We start from the raw sequence: 21,040 nt of genomic DNA on the forward strand, positions 1-21,040 counted from the left end.
CATGGGAACCCAGATTCCAAGGCTTACTACTGAAAACAAGTAATGGTTTTAGTCACCTGGAAATCTGAAAAGCACTGGAATCCAGAGACTTAAGCCGCGGGGGTGATCTGCTTTCTTCTCTAACAGACGGAAGCAGGCTGGGGCTATTGATTTGCTCATATCCAATTGTCTTGTCATTTAGTTCAGCCATATCTTGTGGAGTAGGAGTCTTTGGTGGATTACTGAAGACCTAGCAAGAAAGAAATAGTTCCTAAAAATCCCAAGTTTGAACAAAATCCCAAAAGATGTGTCAATTCTTCCGATGCTAGGAAGGAATGCTTGGCCAAATAAAAAGAAACTGTTTCCTAAACAGAACAAACAGTCCACAGTAATGTACACTAGAACACTGGACCCAAACACATTCAGTCACTAACCTTATTAGCTAGATACAACAGAGTGCGAGCGAGCGAGCGAGCGAGCGATTCTTGGATTGGTTACTAGACCTATTCCACCCACGACACAAACCCAAGCCCCAGTCGCTGTCTATTTTGCTCTTGTGACCCAGGCGAAGGCTGGGTCTTCATCCTTTCGAGCTCTGTGTTGAAAATATGGGTAGAAAGGAAAAGCACTGCAGCAAGTATCTGCTGGTTTAGGAGAGACGCATGCCAGAGGCTACCACATGTTCACAGTGCACACAACAGAGACATGCACCTGGGATCTTGTAGGAGAGCCAGCATACGAAGAAAATATAAATAATTAGGGTAGAAGAATAAAGGGAAGGCAAACTGAATGAGGACAGGGCAGTCCTGGAAAACCCAATCTCTGTATAGACATAGAATATGAAAAGTGATTTCTCATATGCCTCAGCGTGAGCAGGGTACATGAAGGAGCATTAGTGTTCAACTGCCTCTCTCCTCACTAGTATGACCTGCCCAACTCGGGAAGGAAGTGAATCTAACATGCGACTAGCAGATCTCTAGGAATGGGTCAAGAGGGAAATCATGCAGAAAGGCAAGGAGGGGTGGGAGAAATATATGGGTGCTATGGTGGCTGCCAGGAAAGGAGTGTCCCTCAAAGGACGGCCAACCTTATTGCACCCTTCAGCGTCCGGAGCTGGGCAACCATGTCCGAGAGACAGTGCTCCTGAAAATTCAAAACAGCAGAGTCTTTATAAAGCCAGCCAGCCTGAAAGCAGGGATGAGGGGGGCGGGGAGGCACAAAGAACCAACCCTTCTTCCCAAGAGAAAAGAGGAAGGAATGATCCCTGAATCCCAAAAGGAAAGGAGACAGGAGAACCAGACAGTCAAGTGGAGCAGCTTATGAAGATGGCACACAACTGTTATGTGACACCAAATGTGTCCTTCCCACTGCCCCGAATCGATATATACGAGTCCAAATCTGGAAAATAAATGACATGACTCTTCTGTTTTAAGTGATTCCCAACATCAACAACAGAAGATCACCACAAAACCCAAACGATCCAATCAAATGAGCCTGAGGAGAATCCCTTAGCATTGCTAGGCAGTGTTCTTCAATCTAAGTCTTCTGCTGGGGGAAACCTGTGTGAGAAGAAGACGGCATGGACCTGTCTCTCACCTGGTACTTGTCGCTTTCCATAGGCTTCTGCTTCTTCTCAACAGCCTCGACTCTAGAAGATAAAAGTGCTCTTTAGATATTGGAGGCCAAGGGGGAGGACTGAAAGCTCAAGGCCAGCCTGGTCTACAGAGTGGGTGACAGCTCAGTCTAAGCTAAGGACTGAGACTCTGTCTCAAAATGAGGTGCTATTTAGTTCACTCGTGAAGTTCCCTGAGAAACTGGGGCTATATTCCTGGATTATGCTACTGGAGAGTTTTCAAATTCTCATTCCGTTCTCTCTCTCTCTCTCTCTCTCTCTCTCTCTCTCTCTCTCTCTCTCTCTCTCTCTNTCTCTCTCTCTCTCTCTCTCTCTCTCTCTCTCTCTGTGTGTGTGTGTGTGTGTGTGTGTGTGTGTGTGTGTGTGTGTGTGTGTGTGTGTGTTTGAGGAACAGGGAAAAGAACGGACAAATGATAAGTTAAGGCATTCTGGATTATATGACAGAAGGAAGAACTGGCAGAACAGACAGGTGAGAAGGGCAAACCCCTTGTCTTATTTCAGGGAATGTGGTCCCCTCCCTCTGGGATGGAGAACACCGCCCCATGTATACTCAACTGTTGCTTAGCCTTGTTCCGGTGTAAGTCTTCATCAATGCGTTCTTGTTCTTCTGGAACAGAGCATCTCCTGTAGTATAGTGAGGAAATTATCTTTTGGAACCAAAACATGGCCCTAGCTTTTACTCTTTACTTCCCTTATGACTATTATAGAACAGCTTAACAATTGTGTTAATACTTTGTGTACTATACTTTGGATCCTGTTCATACTATAAAAGTTGGCTGTATGTACAGCACAGAGAAGGGAATCCCAGAAGGAAAAAAGTCAAAACTGCAAAAAAAAAATTTATTCAGTAGCCACAAGTAGACCTGAGAAAATGACAAACAAGAACTAATACTGATTGGGGGGCTGTGCTGTATTCACTTTCCAAGGGAGTAAAATGGCTTAGAAAGCTCTCTCCTGGATAAGCGTAAACAGAGAAAAGACAACATAGGCAAAGAAGGAAAACGTTCAACAAGGAACTTCTAGTCCATCCCATAATCTGACCACACAGTCTCACTTCCTCTGCATAGAAAGTTAGAAAGTGCTTAGGCACACGTGGAGACTATGAGGGGCACTTCCAAATCAGACCTAGCCTTCTTCCATTTTGGACATTTTCTTTTTTCTTTTTTCTTTTTTTTTTCCTAAAAGCAAACTCTGTTGGAATACCCCCCCTCTTTACCAGCATGTGGTCTGAAAAAAGGGAAGACTATGTAAAAGATCACAGCTGGATCCAAGGAGATGGGTTTCTTATGAGGGTACGGTAACTACTGACTTATGTCAGGCACTGTTTAGGCTGCTATAAGGAACATATGGCACATTAGGAAGACAACCAAGGAAATGAACAGTATTGACTGCAACAGATTCTATTTACATGGATACTCCAGAAGCGACATGGGAAAGCTTGAAGCAATGTGGGATGCAAGGAGCTCGGGCTTAGAGAACTTAAAAATGCTTGTGGAATCAAAAACTGTACAATGAGAAACACCTCCAAATAACAAATGGCCTATGAACAAATGTCAAGAATCAAATACTGCAGGAGCAGGAGGCCAGGGCAAAAAAACTCATTGAAAATTGCTATCGAGATGAAAAGCTGCCAAGCAAGACTTCAGCTCCTGAGTCTGTTATGATTTGAACAGGAGCATTGGATATCCGAAGTGATTTCAGTCAACAGACATGACACTCTCAAAGCCATAGAGGAGAGGATAACCATGGTATATGTGGGGAATAGTGCCTTACTAGAGTATAGGGCTTTGTAGTGCATAATGAAGAAATAAGATTAGATAGATAGTTAGATAGATAGTTAGATAGATAGTTAAAGTGAGGCCACTCAGCACAAGGGGCTTGAAACCAGGCAAAAGAATGCAGATTAGATATAAAGTGGTTCTGTAAAAGAGGAAGACAAATCAGGAGTTATTACTGAAAGAATAATGAATCCTAGAGACTTACTTGAATTTTGGATGGGGATTATAATAACAAAACCATCTTGCAGGTAATATGGATGGATCCACCTTCCCAGGAAGCTTCCTCCACTTAAGACATTCATCACATTGTACCCACGTCTGGTCAGGAATCCTCCTGGGTGAGGAAAACCAGAAATGTTATTACATAGATCCTAGCTCTGTGCTTCATCTTGCATTTAAAAAGTATGTCCTAAGAATAAAAAAAAAGAACCCTTTTATATGGAAAATAGGCTAGAAGTCTTATAATCTTGATGTTTGAAATGTGTATACTTTGAGCAACATAGATAACTATACCATATGTGGATTAAAAAAAACCACCCCAGTGATCTATCATTATTTACAGAGGCTATCAATATTTATCCTAGAATCACTTTTCAAGCCAATAATGAGATAACTTTACTCCTGATATGTATTAACTTGAAAAAGTAGTATATGTATCATACATTGCTATAAGGAAATAAGACCCATCAAAGTGTCTTATTTCCTTGTCCAATCACTGAACACATTTTGTATTTATAGGAGGCACATAAGCACTGCCATCAAAATCTCTCCCCTACTTCCATGTACACTTCTGGTTTCTCTTTGTCCTTTAAGTTTAGGGATATAGCTCAGCATATAGCTTGCTTAGCATGCACAAGGCTCCAAATTTAAACTCCAGTAACACATAAAAACCACCTTCTGTTTATATTGTTTCATTCACACTTTTATTAGGTGAATATTCCCAATGCCCATCATATAGGGCAATAGAATTTGATTAAACTTCCTAACTATAAATGATGGCTCCAACAATCCAACAACTGGTTGAAGTTATTAGGATAAAGGCATCCAAAGTTGAACTCTTTAAATGTACATCTGCCTTTGTCACTTCCAGAACTGTGCAAACCAACCACTTATAGATTAAAGTGAATTAATTTCCCTGTGCAATGGTATAGTATCTATATCTTTATCTATATCTATATCTATATCTATATTTATATCTATATCTATATCTATATCTATATCTATATCTATATCTATCTATCTATCTATCTATCTATCTATCTATCTATCTATCTATCTATCTATATACAGATGGTATACTTAATGTGAAAAGTATTGGAGAGAGAACAGAGACTGATAAAAAGACACAAGGAGGAGAGAGACACCTCAGGTCCACTTTACTACCAGGGTGCAGTTGTTTGTATGTAGTATTTTACTGCTCTTCCTCTAGACTATTCAATAAAGTGGTATGGTTCTTTTATGACTTCTTGTAGTGATGTTTCATTGTTTTAAATCCTGTTTCTTAATTACTAGTTATAAAAATAACAAAACCCCATTATAGAAAATTACAAATAGAGAAATTTATAAAGAAGAAAATAAAAGGTACTTCTGACACTCAAACCAATGTCCTCTTTTTAAGACATCTATTTAGCCAAGTTTCCGCCATACTTTTAGACCTCGCTATTGATTTAGGTTGCTCCAGACTTGCAATCTGCTCTAAGCTCAGGCCTGAACTCTGCTGTCTGATATTTCCACACAACTCCAGAGACAGAGCCCATAGACAGCAATTTCAGCACAAGTGGAAGAAGAAAGGAAAGGTCACGTTAACTTTGGTTTTAGATGTATTTGCACAGAAGAATGTCTTGCAGAAAGATGCCTGCATTACTTGTGATGACAAGGACACTAAGGGGCAGCAACTCTCTGCTAAGGGCTACAAACAGACCATGCTGAATCCTTCAATCCAGGCACAAAGAAGGGCTTTAGAATTTCTATTTGTAGTAAATAGTAAGCTAAAGGTGCTATACTATATTGCTCATACTAGAAGATTGTAGCTTCAGGGGCATGGTTGCTTAATATGAAGCTTAGTTCTGCTGTGTTCTACTTGTCTAATCTTGTACAAATGATGAAAGTTCTGGGATTTCTATCTGCTAAGGAATAATATCTGTATACTTCAGAGTTTTCTGGTTTAGTAAATAAATTACTACATATAAGAATCTAAGAACAATGTTTAGAATTTAAATAAACACTCAATAAATAATCTCTATTAAAATTCTGCTGATAGCTCTTACATGGTCTAGTAATATACGAACATTGGTCTCACTACATTTATCATTGCTACTTTGAAAGGCAAAATGGCAACTCATTTGAATTCGAATTTTTGGCAAAGCATGGAGGATAAACATGAGTTAAGATCTTAGAATAAGTTAGAAACATACCCAGCATTCAGATTGTATTTGAAATAAAATTTCTGTACCATAACTTGATCTAGTAGTTTTCATTTAAAACAGTAGATGCTCCCCCATATGAGGTGGGGGGGGGGCAGTGTAATCTTTAGCTCTTTAATCTTTCATTTATTGAGGCTATAACTAACTGTATGTATGTGCTATGCAGTCTGCCTTCTGTGATGATTTTTTCTCCTTACTTACTAAGGCACAGATTCAGAAAAGTCTACTTTTTCTCTAATATGTTTGGTTGCCTATTTCTTCTCTGAAATATCAGTTTAGTCCCAATATTTAGCAAGAACAAAAAGGAAGCAAGTTTGTTAACATGTCTGAACACCACATATGCCACATACTGTTCTAAAAGCATGGAACCTAACTCAACAAACTCAGAGAGGTGAAGCGACTCACTTATAAAGTGCACTCAGCTATCAAGAAGCAGGTCTAGACTTCCCACCCAGGAGTGCTTGATTTAAATTGCAATAATCCTTCAGTCTCTCCTAAAACTGACAGCATTAAACCCTTCACATTTATGATCCAAACCACATACATTTTTAAACAGAATGAAGAGATGAAACAATGTAATTAGTACATGTGCCTTCTTATTGTTAGTTAACTAACATCCCTGATGGGAAAAATACTATTTTATCCTTGCTTCTTCCATTTGATGGAAGGATATTACCCTTAATGTTTTCATACTCTATATTTTATTGTTTATGGTACTAGCCTGGAAGTAGGTGAGGGCTCAAAATTCTCTTGAGATATTTTTTCCTTCCAATAAGCATTGAGCTTCTGGGCAAGGGCATTTATTGTCAACCTGGAAGAAAATGCAAGAAGTATGTCAAGGTTCAGCATTTGAATAAGTTTTGATCTCTCAGAAGCGCCTGTTTAATGGAATCCAGCAATTTCAACTAGTCAGCATAGTTTTGAATACCTCCAATTTAAAAAGCTAACAGGAGCCAACTGCCTTTTAAAAGTCCTAGAATAAAACCATAATGAAAAACATAAAAAAATCACAACGTTAACATCATAATATTTGATGGTCACTTTGGTTGTGAAGTTAAAATGGTTCTAAGACCCCCCCCCACCAAAGTAAAATAGTCTAGTTTTTCAAGGTTTACAGAGTAACAGAATGAGTAAGTTGTCATTAGACACTATGACAGAGCACCTCTTCGGAACGTGGACAGGCATAAACACTGATGAATTCTTACATTTTCAGAATCAAATAGAAATGAGAGGAGCATACACAAAACTTTATCTAATAACAACAATCAAATGTTAAGTGTCTTTACATTATCGGTCTTTATAGTTCCCTTGCATCCAAACACTAATCATAGCATCATAGTACTGATAGGAAAAACAATTCTTCAACATTTTCCTACAACACTGTTATTAGAAGCTGTATTTGAGTTTGCTCTCTAGTCTAATGAATAATTCCTATCAAATTCTTCCCCACCCCCGGGATGACAACTTAATGCAAATGTACACATATCTGAAACACTATAAACTTGAGAAATTTCAAACCTCTCTTTCCCCTCAGGGTCATTATTCATTATTTTTGCAGAATGTTTCTTAAGTATATCTCTTCCTTACTTCCATTTTATTCATTTGAAGTTAGATCCCCACTGCATACATGAGATTAAAATAATCATAGGCAGGTTCCTGTATTAACTTATCCCTCTCCTAGTACCACTGCTCTTATCTCTCTGTTATAAATTTCCCAAACACAGGATTATGCTTTGTTTCATCTTCAAAATGTACTTGATAAAGAAAACGTGATGGGTGCCTGGGAAGATAGATAGGCATGTGCCATTAGTCTCCTTACCTCGATAACAACTACAGACTCTGCATGATCACAGAGATGTAGTACTAATAAAAAAAAGGTTCCTTCAACATTTTACCGCACAGTTGCTATACGAGTCTGGATGGAATCCAGTTAATATTTAACTACAATATTTTAGAACGTGTAGATGGTAAACTGTGGTTAATTTTGGTCCGATTCTGTTCTTGGCAGAGTAATAGTTATACATTCTCCACCTTTAGCTCCTCAGCAAAGAATCCTGCATGTGTCCCATAAGCCACTTATAAGAACCATGATAGGAAAAGAGGATGCTATCCTTCAAGTGCTCTCATTGCTACTATTTTTGGTCACACAATGGGCAAGTGGCCTTTTGAAATACATTTCTCCATGATCACAAGCTTCTCCTCTAAATGAAATAATGTCGAGGACATTCAAAGCGATGGAACTTTATTTTCACATCTTCATATTTTTTTCTATTTAGTGAGCCAGATGTTAAAAATGAAGACACTCAAAATCACACACACATACATATATACACACATATGCATGCATAGATACACATAACCATACACATATGTACATTAGAAAGCCACAGTGAATTTCCAGAAAATACAGGTCAGAACATAAGTGAGAAAACCTTAAGTTTACACTCTACCTGGTTCCTGGCACAGAGACGGCTTACAGCAAAACACACTACCAACATCATATACACAAAAACAACATAGCAAATCCTAGGAAAGTGGGGAGAATCTTATTTCCAGAATTATCATGTTATGAAAATCATGAGGCATACAAAGAAATATAAAAATAGTATATGATTTTAAAAAATGGAATCCAAAGAAACTGACTCTGAGAAAGTTCTGGCTTAAAGATGCTTACATAACCCTAGAGAGATGTGAAGGAAGCCAAGAAGCAACTTATGAACAAAATGGAAATGGCAATGAAGGGACAGAACACCTGAAAAAGAAAAGAAGAGAAAAGGTACCAGCCAGGCGGTTGTGGCGCACGCCTTTAATCCCAGCGCTCGGAGGCAGAGGCAGGCGGATTTCTGAGTTTGAGGCCAGTCTGGTCTACAAAGTGAGTCCCAGGACAGCCAGTGCTATACAGAGAAACCCTGTCTCGAAAAACCAACCAACCAATCAACCAAACAAACAAAAAAAAAAAAAAAAAGAAAGAAAGAAAGAAAGAAAGAAAGAAAAGAAAAGAAACCAAAATAAAATATAGACCTGAGGAGAATAGGCATCATAGAGATCTAAAGAGGCAGAGATGTGAGAAATGCATTCTCTATAACTACAGGGAAAATAGTGAGATAATATATATAAAAGGAAATGAGAAAACAGTTCAAATGTTCCACTATAAAACATCACGTGAACATAAAACACAGCAACGTAGGAAATCAGGGAAGTTATTTTATTTTATCGCCAAATGACAGAAGGCATCCCTTACAAATGATTGCTTTAAATGTAAACGAATTCAACCCAAATTCACAAGTATATGCTGTGACAAGAATAAAGTGCCTTTGAGATGGTTCAGTGGGTAAAGATGTTTGCTATGAAGATTCATGACCTGAGACTGCACACACGCGCGCGCGCGCGCGCGCGCGCACACACACGCACACACATACACACATCTAAATATATAGAAATTCAATAAAAATGGCTGATTGTGGTGTCTAGAAACAGAGTACTACTATTTTTTTAAAAAAACACCTAAATTTGAGGAAGTTGCTTTGAGACTGAAATTTGGCAGCCTGGAACATTTTGAAGGATAAGGAGTTCAAGGTCATCTTTGCTATATAGTGATCTTGAGGCTACACAAGACCCTGACTAAAAGCAGAAAAAAACGAGAATTAAAAAATGGCAAAAGTTTGAAGAGCTTTGAGAAACATGCAAGAGTCTAAACTGCACTGAACAGATTGCTAATAGATATATGAGATGGGTGTTAATTAAATTGGAGGGTTCAGAAGGGAGTGGAGAAGCATGGCGGAGAAAATAGAGATTGTCTCAAAGAATGCTCAAATCATCATAAGCCAAGTTAGGAAGAGAAATGTTAAAGGCACTTCTAATCTAGGCTCAGGTGAAATGAACAGCATACTCCTGGAAAAGGGGAAAGACGATCCTAGCTACATAGTCAGAGAAAGATTAGCAGAGACATGCCCTGTAGTTAGTTCTATGGAAAGCACAGCTTGTAAATGATGAATTTGTACATTTGGCTGAGATCTCCAGGTCAACTGCTGGAGTTGTGTTCTCTACCTGCTCACATAAAATACAGGAAAGAAACGATAATTTAAATGAATCACTGATTCTCAGAAAGCAATCAGGATTCGTCAAAAAATTTTTTTTCAGTTAGTGAAAATCACAAAAGATGCGTTCTGTGAATAACGAGTGGGGTTAGACAATCATTTGTGAATATATTAGTAAGATTGAAAGTTCAACATATTCAGTCACATCTAAGGCTCTTTGGCAATATTAAGCATGTGACTCATAGACCTTCACAACGGTCTCAGCCGAAGCCAAGAAAAGAAATAAGATTATCTAAGGAAGACCAGTCAAGAGCCTCTTCTTAAATGGAATAACTATTCATCACATTCATGGAAGATCTACAAGGGTTTTGAGATGAGGAACACAAACTTTATCAGCTTGGCCTGTCAGGAATAAATGGGGAGAGAATATATAATAATCCAATTGGACTGTTAAAAAACATACATGCAAATAACATTCTACAGACTGAGCAGGTTGGAATTAGGACACATATGTATGTATATGTATATAACAACAACTAGTGAAAAAAAGAGGCCATGAATTTGAAAGGGAGCAAGGATGGGTATTCGGGAGCATTTGGAGAGAGAAAAAGGAAGGGAGAAACGACGTAATTATATTATCATCACAAGAAATAAAATACTTCAAAAACTCTAGTGCAGATAAAAGTTGATGAAACTACCCTGCTGTAAAAATACACTAGTTTTTATGAACAGACAATTTTGAGAGTTGAGCCATAAGGCTAGACATCAGAGCTATAATGATGGAGGGCAATGTTGCAAACGCCAGAAAATAATGCCTGATCATGGGATACTTAATGGAATTTGCCTAGCTGGATTTGTAAAATTGCTTGGTACCTGGAACATTTTTTTTCTTTTCAGTTTGAACTTCACTTGACACAAAACTTTTTAATAACTGGGGTTCTGTGCTCCTCACGCTATTATATTTTAGCAGTAAAGTGTGTGTATATGTGCCAGACTCAGAAAATGTGATTTGAAAATGAAATATGGGATTTCTGAGATTATGAAGTTTAGCTAAGACTTTAGACTGATGCTTTTGGTGGCACTGGAGAGAGACAAGGAAATCACTTTTTCTCATAAGTCTTGAAGCGCTATAGGACAGACTGACAAAAAATAGTCTTCCAAAGATGTCTAGGTCCCAATCTCTAAACTCTGTGAGTATCTTAGGTTATATAGTAAGAGAGTTAGTTACTCATCAGCTGACCTGAAAGTAGAAAGATTATTCCAAAGGATCCAGCATAAGCCTTTAAGTATGGAAGAGGAAGGCAGAGGAGTTGGAATCAGAGGAGGAAATGGGATGATGGAAGCATCTTTACTGGACTGATGCAATGTGAGGAGGATGCGACTCATCAGTGCTGACTTTGAAGTTGGAGAAGAGGGCCTTGGGCCAAGGAATGCTAGCAGCCCCTAACGGAGAAAAAGAAGAATCTGGAGTCTCCCCTAGAGCTTGCAGAAAAGAAGACAGGCTGCCAACACCCGGATTTTATCCCCGTGAGATCAGAGTCAGACGTCTAACCTAGAGATCTCTACAACAGTCAATTAGTGTTGTTTTTTGGCGAATTGTTACAACTGAAGATGCTTTCTGTTGTTTACAGGTAGAAGTGAAATATCACTGTTCTCCCATAAACGATAAATTATCACCTGGTTCCCCTGAATGCATTAGTTATAACCTGGAACATAGTTCAGAAATAAGGGTTCTAAGAAAGAATTGTGAAGCTGGGTTAGAGACTGGGTGGCCTACAAAAACCCACATCTGCCCATCTTGGAAAATATTTCCATGTGTCTGCTCTAAGATCTGGCATACAGTACTGTCAATTGCATTGGCTTTCTCTTCACTCTTGTACATCCCCTGATCTTAATTCCCCTTCAGAGTTCTTGTCAATGCCATAACTCATTCCACAACTGCATACCAGAATTCCCTTCCCCTTTGACATCTTGTGTCCTTTTAAATTTTTTATTTATTTTATACCTATAGGTTCTTTTTGGAGTGGTGTTTTGACTTTCTATTTTATTGAATATTTTATTTATTTACATTTCAAATGTTATCCCCTTTCCTGACTTTACCCCCAGAACCCCAATCCCATCCCTCTCCTTCTGTTTCTATGAGAGCATACCTCCAAGTTTTGTCTGCATGCGTGTGTGCCTGCTGCCCATGGGGGCCAGAAGTTAGAAATTGGATCCCTAGGAGCTGGAGTTACAGAAAGTTGTGAGCCATCATGTGGGTGTTAAGAATTGAATCTGGGTCATTTGGAAGAGCAGCCACTGTTCTTAACCCCCAAGCCATCCCTCTTCAGTTCCAATCTCGTACCTTTTTAAAGAAAAGCTTTTGTTTGCTTGCTTATTGTTCGTTTGCTTGCTTGTTTGAGACAGGGTTTCTCTGTGTAGCCCTGGCTGTCCTGGAACTTGCTCTGTAGACCAGGCTGGCCTCTAACTCAGAGATCTGTTTAAGGCATACCTAATACTTTCTCACTTTTCCCCTCAGGGCAGTTTTCCCTGATGTAGTACCAAAAAGATTTCAATTTATCTATCAGCCATTTACTGCTATTTAACTGCTTTCAGATGTGTGATAATCTATATCACAAATAGAATGTAAAGTCCTTAAAGTAAGCAATTTTGAAGTCTCTAAAACCTAGTCACTGTGTTCTGTGTTAGTGGCTTGCTCAGTTAATATGCTCTGGTTGTTGCATTTTTAAAGGTTAAGTTGACTCTAAAAATGTTTTAAGCTTGAACCACAATATTTACAGCTAAAGTCTAATATCTAAAGATTGTTCAGAGTAATATGTAACAGATGATTTATTTGTAGATATTCTGGTAGTATGATGGCTTGCATCTCTTTTATCATTTGTACTTTTGAATCTAATACTCACGGATTTGGTGATAGCAGACAGTGTTCTCTAATCCTTTTTGCAAATTCCCATTTTTTCTTCCGAGCGTGGCAAAGGGAGTGGTGGGTCTTGTTATGTAGATGAGGCTGCCCAAGAACTCATTCTGTAGCACAGTCTGGCCTTGAATTCGCAACCCCATTGCCATAGTTCCTGGGTGTTGGGATTAGAGATCTACACCCCTATGTCTAGTTTCAACCCCTCTTATTTTTATCTAAAATCTCTCACCTTGCATGAAGTTTACATAAAGGGCTGGGGTTATAGCTCAGTAGTATTGCTTGCACTTGCAAATGCAAACAAGTATTTGGGTTCAGTCCCCAGCATAGAAATATAAGGGCATAGGGCCTGGTGGATTCATTCTTATTGTCCTAGCACTTGTGAGATACAGGTAGGAAGGACAAGAATTCAAAACTACCTTCAGCTACATAGTGAGCTTGAGGCCAAGTGTGAACTATGTGAGATACTGTTTTTTTTTTTGTTTTTTGTTTTTGTTTTGTTTTGTTTTGTTTTTAAATAGTGGAAACCAGGAAAGGGGATAACATTTGAAATGTAAATAAAGAAAATATCTAATAAAAAATAAAATAAAAGAAACTTTAAAAAAAACTGGAGCCAGAGAGAGGAATTAATAGCTAAGTGCAGTTGCTGCCCTTGAAGAAGGACCAGCAATTCAGTTCCCAGCACCTTCACAACAGCTCACAACTATCTGTAACTTCAGTTCCAGGGGATTTGATGTCCCCTACTGTCATCTGCAAGCAACAGGAACAAATGTGGGACACATGCAAGAAAAATTCTCAACACATAAAATAAAAATAAATATTTAAAAAAGATGCCAGTGATGCCTGAACTGGGTAATAATTAACAAATTAATTATGCACAAAACTCTACATAGGTTAGTATTGTAGTAAAATATATAGTATCTATTAAACTACTTAAGTAGCAATCCTACATGTTTATAGAATGTCCTTATTTGGACCTTCTATAATAACTTCAAATTTATCATACCAAAACTAGGCATCAAAAATCCAAGGTCTGGGCTGGAGAGATGGCTCAGAGGTTAAGAGCACTGACTGCTCTTCCAGAGGTCCTGAGTTCAATTCCCAGGAACCACATGGTGGCTCACAACCATCTGTGATGGGATTTGACACCCTCTTCTGGTATGTCTGAAGACAGCTATAATTGTACTCATATACATAAAATAAATAAACAAATAAATAAATAAATAAATCTTTAAAAAAAAAACCCAAGGTTTAATGTATTTAAAGGAAAGAAGTACAGATTTTTTTTTTTTTTTTGGTTCTTTGAGACAGGGTTTCTCTGTGTAGCTTTGGCTGTCCTGGAACTCACTTTGTAGACCAGGCTGGCCTCGAACTCAGAAATCCGTCCTCCTCTGCTTCCCGAGTGCTGGGATTAAAGGCGTGTGCCACAACCACCACCCGGCCAGAAATACAGATTTTTATGGTGTTAGCAACGATAGAAGATGGAAAGTCATAAAAAACATTTTTAATAACTAACATTTAGATTTCACAAATATTATTTAGGCAATTATCCTAAATTCACCACTTTCACTCAAAAGAAACAATATTTGGTTCCATTAAAGCAATGCCACTCTAAGGTTTTACATTTAGGAGACAAGTCTTGGTCAAAGGTCTTCATTATGGATCAGACTCACATTTAAATGATTAATTTATCTGGATCCAGGGTGCATCACTGCCATAACTACTGATAAGCCTGAGTTATTCAAACCCAATTATGCAGAAATTAATTTGGGGTTGCCATTCAAATAGCTATCTCCTTGTCAAACTCTGCATCTAAAGTTCTTATGGTCTCATACAAACAAAGGAACATTTCATTAATTTTGTCATAGCTTAGAGCACAAAAAATATTTCTGAGAGATTATTTTTCCTTCCACTCTTAGAAAAAATATTACTGGGATTAAAAAAAAGTAGCAGCAAATGGTCTCCCATTTTCTCTTCCCTACCTTTTGTGTCATTACCCAGTATCCTTTTGCTTAAAATACCCCTCCCATTGGTTCACCTAGGAGACATTAATTTTCCTTTAAGTTTAAACTTGAATACACACTGTTTTACAAAGATTTCCTTGATTTTCTTTGGTCTTATTTAAAGGTTCTCCTCAGCTGGGCAGTGGTAGTGCACACCTTTGATCCCAGCCCTTGGGAGTCAGAAGGCAGTTGATCTCTGTGAATTCAAGGCCAGCATGGTCTACAGGGGAAGCTCCATTAAAGGCACAGTATCACAGAGAAACTTGGCTCAGAAAACAATAAACAAATAAAGTCGCATTTTGCATATATACATGAATTAATTTAGATGTACATAACTCATATTTTCATATACCACATTTTTTCATAACAATCAAGGAGTCTACTTTTTCATCCTCTGTCCTTTGTTTAAGACATAAGCAGTATCAAATCCAGGGCATCAGGATTGCTAAGCAAGCAATCTCTCCTGTATCCTAAACCCCAAACCTATCTTCCATCCCATTTTAACAACTCCTCTCATCAATTCCTAAAATATCCCTAAAAACTGGCTTAACCTCAGAGTCAAGTTCTTTTCCGATTCTTAGCTATTTATCTTCCCTACATGCTTCCGTGAGAGCATAAATATCTTCCTGTTGTACTGACATTTCCACAAGTGTACCCTGGCTTCAAGACAATTTAAAGGGCAAATTTCCATTTCTCTCCCCAAAATGTGCTCAATAACTTCAGATTCATGTGCTTTGAGATGAAAAATAAGGTCCTTCATTTTGCCAAAAATATTGTACCAAAATACTTCCATAGTCCATAATTTCTCAAGGTAAATTTAAAAAGAGCAACATCATCTCTAGGTTTGGAAAATATATCTGAAGGAATTATCAGTTAATTTCTCCCAATAAACTGGCTTTTGGTGATGGTTTAGAGGTTTTTGAGAGAGCAGAATGATAGCTGAGCCATCTGCACCATCTCAGGATGGGAGTGACTCACCGGTATTCTTTGGTGTACTCAAAGTCTTGTTTGTTGTAGGCAGGTTTTAGGAAATTGCACTCAATGACTCCAATTACTCCCACACCTTCTCCACAGGTTGGCTTAGAAGAAAAATGTTAATTTCAACATGTTACTATTGACAGCCTGGAGGCACTTGCTTTTGATTCCCCCCCAAAAAAATAATGAACAAGGTTACACAATATTCATAGGCAAGGAAAAGCCATAGAGATCTAGAGGAACACCTAGAATATATTTTCACGTTATTTTTGAAAGTAGATTTTTTTCATATAATATATTCCAATTATTGTCTCCTCTTTCTTTACTCCTCCTGGTTCTTCATTTCTCCCTGTTTCTGTCACTTAGATGGTTCAGTGAGTCACAGATCACTATAATCCCTCAGCTCGGGTAGCTATATATACATCATCCATTTTCATGTGTTTTATATTCTAGGATTGCCAAAAGATTCACTGGAATAAAGAATTTACACTGCTAAAAAGCAAAATTATATACTAATGTTCTGCAGAACTGGAAAGAAATCTCATTTGAAAATTGGAGGTGCAATATAATGACCACACTGAATCTCACACTATAGGCATGTCCACACACAGAGAGGTCACCAAGCAACTACCAGAGTCGAAGATGAAGTGCAGGGATTTGTGGGCGGGGTTTAAAGATTGCTTTACTCTTTACTAGAATCAAGGAATAATTAAACTGACACATAACTAGGGATTGTTTAAGAAGATGCTATAACAGGACAAACCAAGGTATCCACAGTTAGCTAGCCTGGGTCTTATATAACTGTCCTACTAGTAATACTGGTATACTGTAAACTAATACAAAGCAATCTGCTATTCTCTGAGCAATAGCTATTTAATCTTCAAAACAGAAACAAAAAAGTTACTTGTGGAAATTACTGCTTGAAAGGATCATTAAAACATCAAAGATAATGGTAACATTTGCGTAGTTTGGCTTATGAAATATTTCATATCATTTATCACACTTAACATCTTTCAACCCTTTAAGCTGAAAGGGAGATAAAGAAAACGTTGTTTCTAGTTTACTAGCGTAGACATTGAACCTCAAAGAAATGAACTGATTAGCCCAGGGATAGAATTTATAGATAGGAAACCCAGGACACAGATCTTGTTTGTTTTTTTTGTTCATTTCTAAGATTTTATCTTATGTATGTATGCTCTATCTGCATGCACACCTGCACACTAAAAGAGGGCATCGGATCCCATTACAGATGGTTGTGAGCTACCATGTGGTTGCTGGGAATTGAGCTCAGGACCTCCAGAAAAGCAGTCAGTGCTCTTAACTTTTGAGCCATCTCTCCAGTCCCCAAATTTTGGTTTTCAATCACTAAATTTTATGAGCCTTCCAATATATCTTTATTGTCTCCACAAGATAAGAGCCATTTTATACACTAATAAGCCAATACACATGGTGATGTGGCTATCAGTGAACTCAACTCCTTATGCTGCATGAGGACCTGAGAAATCATTTTTCCACACAGGGCACCTCACCTACTGCTAAAGGATCTTAGTATCAGACTTGAACAACTATCATGAGAAGGGGCTGAAACCCATTAAGATTTAAGATTTCTCTTCCCATCCATTGCAGGCCCCCATGACAAACATTAAGCTCTCACCTTTAACTGGCAGCCTGCTTTCTCAAAGGCCTTAATAAGGCGGTTGTTATGATACATCATAACTCCAAACTGGTTATGGTATTTGCAAGAGAATCCAAACGTGATTCTCACTTGCTTATTCTGAGGAGCAAATCGTTAAGGAGACAAACACCAGAAGCTTAAGGAGGAAATAAAAAACCACATTGTATTATAGAAAAAAAAAGCACCAAATGTCACTGCATGTGAATGACACAACAAAGAAGGAATTTAAAAACATTCTCTTGCTCTACTCTTTTCCTGAAGAGTGGGGATGAGACAGAGCACCGCTGTGTAGCCCTGGCTATTCTGGAACTCATTCTGAGGACCAGACTAGTCTTGTACTCAGAAATCTACCTGCCTCTGCCTCCCTTGTGCTGTGATTTAAAATTGTGTGTCACCACACACGGCTCTACTTTTTGGTTGCCAGAAAGTAAGAAAGCTACTCTGCTCCATTACCTCTTTCTTGCCCAGTGGACTGAACCTCTGAAACCGTAAGCTAAAGTCAATCTTCTTCCCGTTATTTCTCTTGCTATCTGTCACAGATACTTTAAAAAAGTTTACACAGACTTTGGAGATGACAAGCCGTATTCATTGATACCATATGATAAGGGTCAGGCACCGTGGGAAACATGATGCAATTGGTAAGCCTAGTATACATATATCTCACTCAGAACATATAAAGTTTTCTGGGCTCAAAAAAAAAAAAAAAAAAAGAAGTAAGACAAAAAATTTCCAACTTAATCAAAATTCACATACCCAAAAGTTGACATTTTAAAGATAGTAATTGTCAAATATTTTGTGCTGTACACTCTTAAAATTTTAAGTAATGGGCTGAGGGTACCTTGTGGGAGGAAATGCATCATCAAATTTGTACGAAGAGTACAGAAAGGAGTGAAGAGGCTTTTGAGTTGATGACTAAGGAATAAATAAATCAGTATCAATTACCTTGTTCTGCAGTCATCTCAGGAAAATAATTCTAGTGTTTGGGGTTTCATTTTAGTCATGCCAACAGTGACTCTATTTAACTAGAATTGTAACATGAGAAGGAAGCTGGATTGATGGGAAGGGGCTGCAATAAATATAAAATGCAAGCAATTAAGTTGGTCTAATAGAAACCCACAAACGTAAGAAGCTGGACCTAGGAAAGGAACACAAGTATACTAAAAACACGAGTTGAAAACATGTCATTAGGGGGACTCTGCTAACTGCACGCAGTGCTACGATCTTAACCTACATGAGGTGAAGTTATAAATAACCTTCTTACTTGCTAGCTCTGACTCTAAGTTGGACATGTTTGGGCCCTTCAAAGTAAATTTCCTCGTAGAGAAGGTATGTGTTTCCCAAAAGGAAAAATAAATAAATAAATCCACTGTGAGTAATGACTACACAGTTTATTTTAAACAAGTAAAAAAAGAAGACAAAGTAAAATAACATCTTTGATTTTTAAAATGCAGAGAACATGTCTCTAGGTCCAAGAACTATATTCTTGGTCACTATAAACTAAAAAAGCAATTTTTCATAAGCACGTGAGTTCTGAGTCTCCCGAAGACTAATTTCTCCTCCAAACGCCACCAGTGAAGATGGTTAATTAGCATAGTTCATCTTAAGATTGTCCCTAGCATCTGAAATCCACTTACAGTGCAATGAGGTGGAGAAAATGAGCAAGTGCTCTTCTGAGTGGCTGTCATTACGAGAAGTTCCCAGGAAATCCATGTTGAGCTTGTTAATGATTCATCTCCTCCTAGAAATAACTTTAATTTCCACTCACTAATTCACATCCAAGTCCAAATCTGGACCTAGTACAACATAAACTGTAAGATTAACGAGTCCAACTAAAATTTTATTTTAATCAATATAAATGTGACACAATTCCAATATAAATAAAAATGTAATGTGGATATCTATGGTTGAGATTCTCAAATCTGGCTGCTCACTGGTATATGCTGAGGAATTAAAAATAAGTATTTCTTTTTTTAAAGATTTATTTATTTATTATATGTAAGTACACTATAGCTGTCTTCAGACACTCCAGAAGAGGTCGTCAGATCTTGTTACAGATGGTTATGAGCCACCATGTGGTTGCTGGGATTTGAACTCCGGACCTTCAGAAGAGCAGTCGGGTGCTCTTACCCACTGAGCCATCTCACCAGCCCCCAAAATAAGTATTTCTAATAAAAATATTTGAAAGCCAGGTATGGCAGCTTATACTTATAATCTTAGCATTTGGGAGGCTGAGGCAGCAGGATCACCTCAAGTTTAAAGCTGGCCTATACTAAACAGTGAGTTCCAGGCCAGCACAGAATGCTGCAGGAGGCCCTGTCTTGAGACAAGTAAACAAACAAACAAACAAACAAATATTAGATTTTATAATCTACTGAGCCCCAGTCTTCAAATCAGTTCACAGGTAGTTTCTGATAAAAACTGGTGCAGACACTTAAAAAATTCTTTCTTCAAGGATTCAGTAGGCTTGTTTTAGCACACGATTTTGAATTGGAACAAGGCAGTGTTTTGACTGTGTACCAATATAGCAATTTAACCCTGAAACGAAGATGTCAGCTACATGTAAGGATACCGTGGAGGTAGGCTTATATATATCATATTCTACATTGGCCAGGCTCTTAGCAATCATCTGGGTAGTCACCTTCTTTTGTCGCAGAAAAATCTTCATCCGGGGCTTCATATATAGAATACTACAAAATGCCTATGGATTTGTGAAAGGAAAATTGTTATACATGCTACCAATTCTACAGCTATCTCCTCAAAACATCTCTAGCCTACTGAGCCTAGGCTTGGCAAATATTTGGCTTAGTTTCTATACTTGTTACAATATTTCAACTACCATTTTGGAATGAAAGTAGCTACAGTAACTAAGCTGCTTTGGTGTAGATGGTGAAAAGGAATCTGAAATGGAATCCTAGCAGAGAATTATCTCTACACAGCTGCACTTCAGTTGTGCTCTATAATGTCTTCCACTGTTGAAGATGGACTTTTCTTACCCGTAAGGAATACTCTGTTTCTGGCAGCTCAGAGGGAACACCACCAATCTCTTTTTCTTCAGCATCGAAGTCTGATACCAGGATATCGTATTGATCTGTATCGAAGTCCAGCTCAGACTTTCCATCTTTGTTTCTGAGTGAAAGAGATAAGTACAAATCTAAGAGGAACTGGCTTCAACAGGGAGTAGGGGTGGGGTTTGTGTTAGGAACCCAACAGAAATGAAATATAAGCCAAAACTCAGCTATGGTTCTTTCCGTGACTACCACTCCAAAGGAACTACAAATTATGTAATTTGAGGACCATACAATATTTAAGTTGTTGCTATTATAAATCTATCTACCATGTTTCTTACTGTTGGTGATACCAAGTTCATAAGGAAAGATCAAAAGGAATGGGAATATCTATGATTTGATGAATTGAATGGATTTCAACTATTCTCAATGCAAGATCTTAAATAACAGCTTTCTGAGTCCTGCTAGAAGTCACTAAATATAGCTTTTTCCAACTGAATGAGTAGATGAATCCAAATCAACTTCTGCTGGCATTATCAGCAAAAAGCCAAGATTCAGTCCTGTGTCTTTTCTCCCCCTAGTGCAGGGTCATACTGTGTATTTAAGACTGAACTAGAA

The 21,040-nt window shown here is 38.1% G+C and overlaps 1 protein-coding gene across 1 annotated transcript in view; it reads right to left on the bottom strand.

The window, feature by feature from the left end:
* Positions 1–21,040, bottom strand: part of Morc4 (MORC family CW-type zinc finger 4) — a 49,623-nt gene that overhangs the window by 12,335 nt on the left and 16,248 nt on the right. The window contains exons 6-14 of the mRNA XM_021187705.1: positions 20,411–20,543; positions 19,987–20,115; positions 17,397–17,516; positions 15,746–15,846; positions 6,535–6,624; positions 3,596–3,724; positions 2,168–2,236; positions 1,576–1,627; positions 57–229 (exon numbers count right to left, since the gene is read on the bottom strand). Of these exons, the coding sequence (XP_021043364.1) occupies positions 57–229; positions 1,576–1,627; positions 2,168–2,236; positions 3,596–3,724; positions 6,535–6,624; positions 15,746–15,846; positions 17,397–17,516; positions 19,987–20,115; positions 20,411–20,543 (996 nt within the window). The remainder of the gene's footprint in view (positions 1–56; positions 230–1,575; positions 1,628–2,167; positions 2,237–3,595; positions 3,725–6,534; positions 6,625–15,745; positions 15,847–17,396; positions 17,517–19,986; positions 20,116–20,410; positions 20,544–21,040) is intronic.

Source organism: Mus pahari, chromosome X, assembly GCF_900095145.1.
Source record: "Mus pahari chromosome X, PAHARI_EIJ_v1.1, whole genome shotgun sequence".
Taxonomy (NCBI): Eukaryota; Metazoa; Chordata; class Mammalia; order Rodentia; family Muridae; genus Mus; species Mus pahari.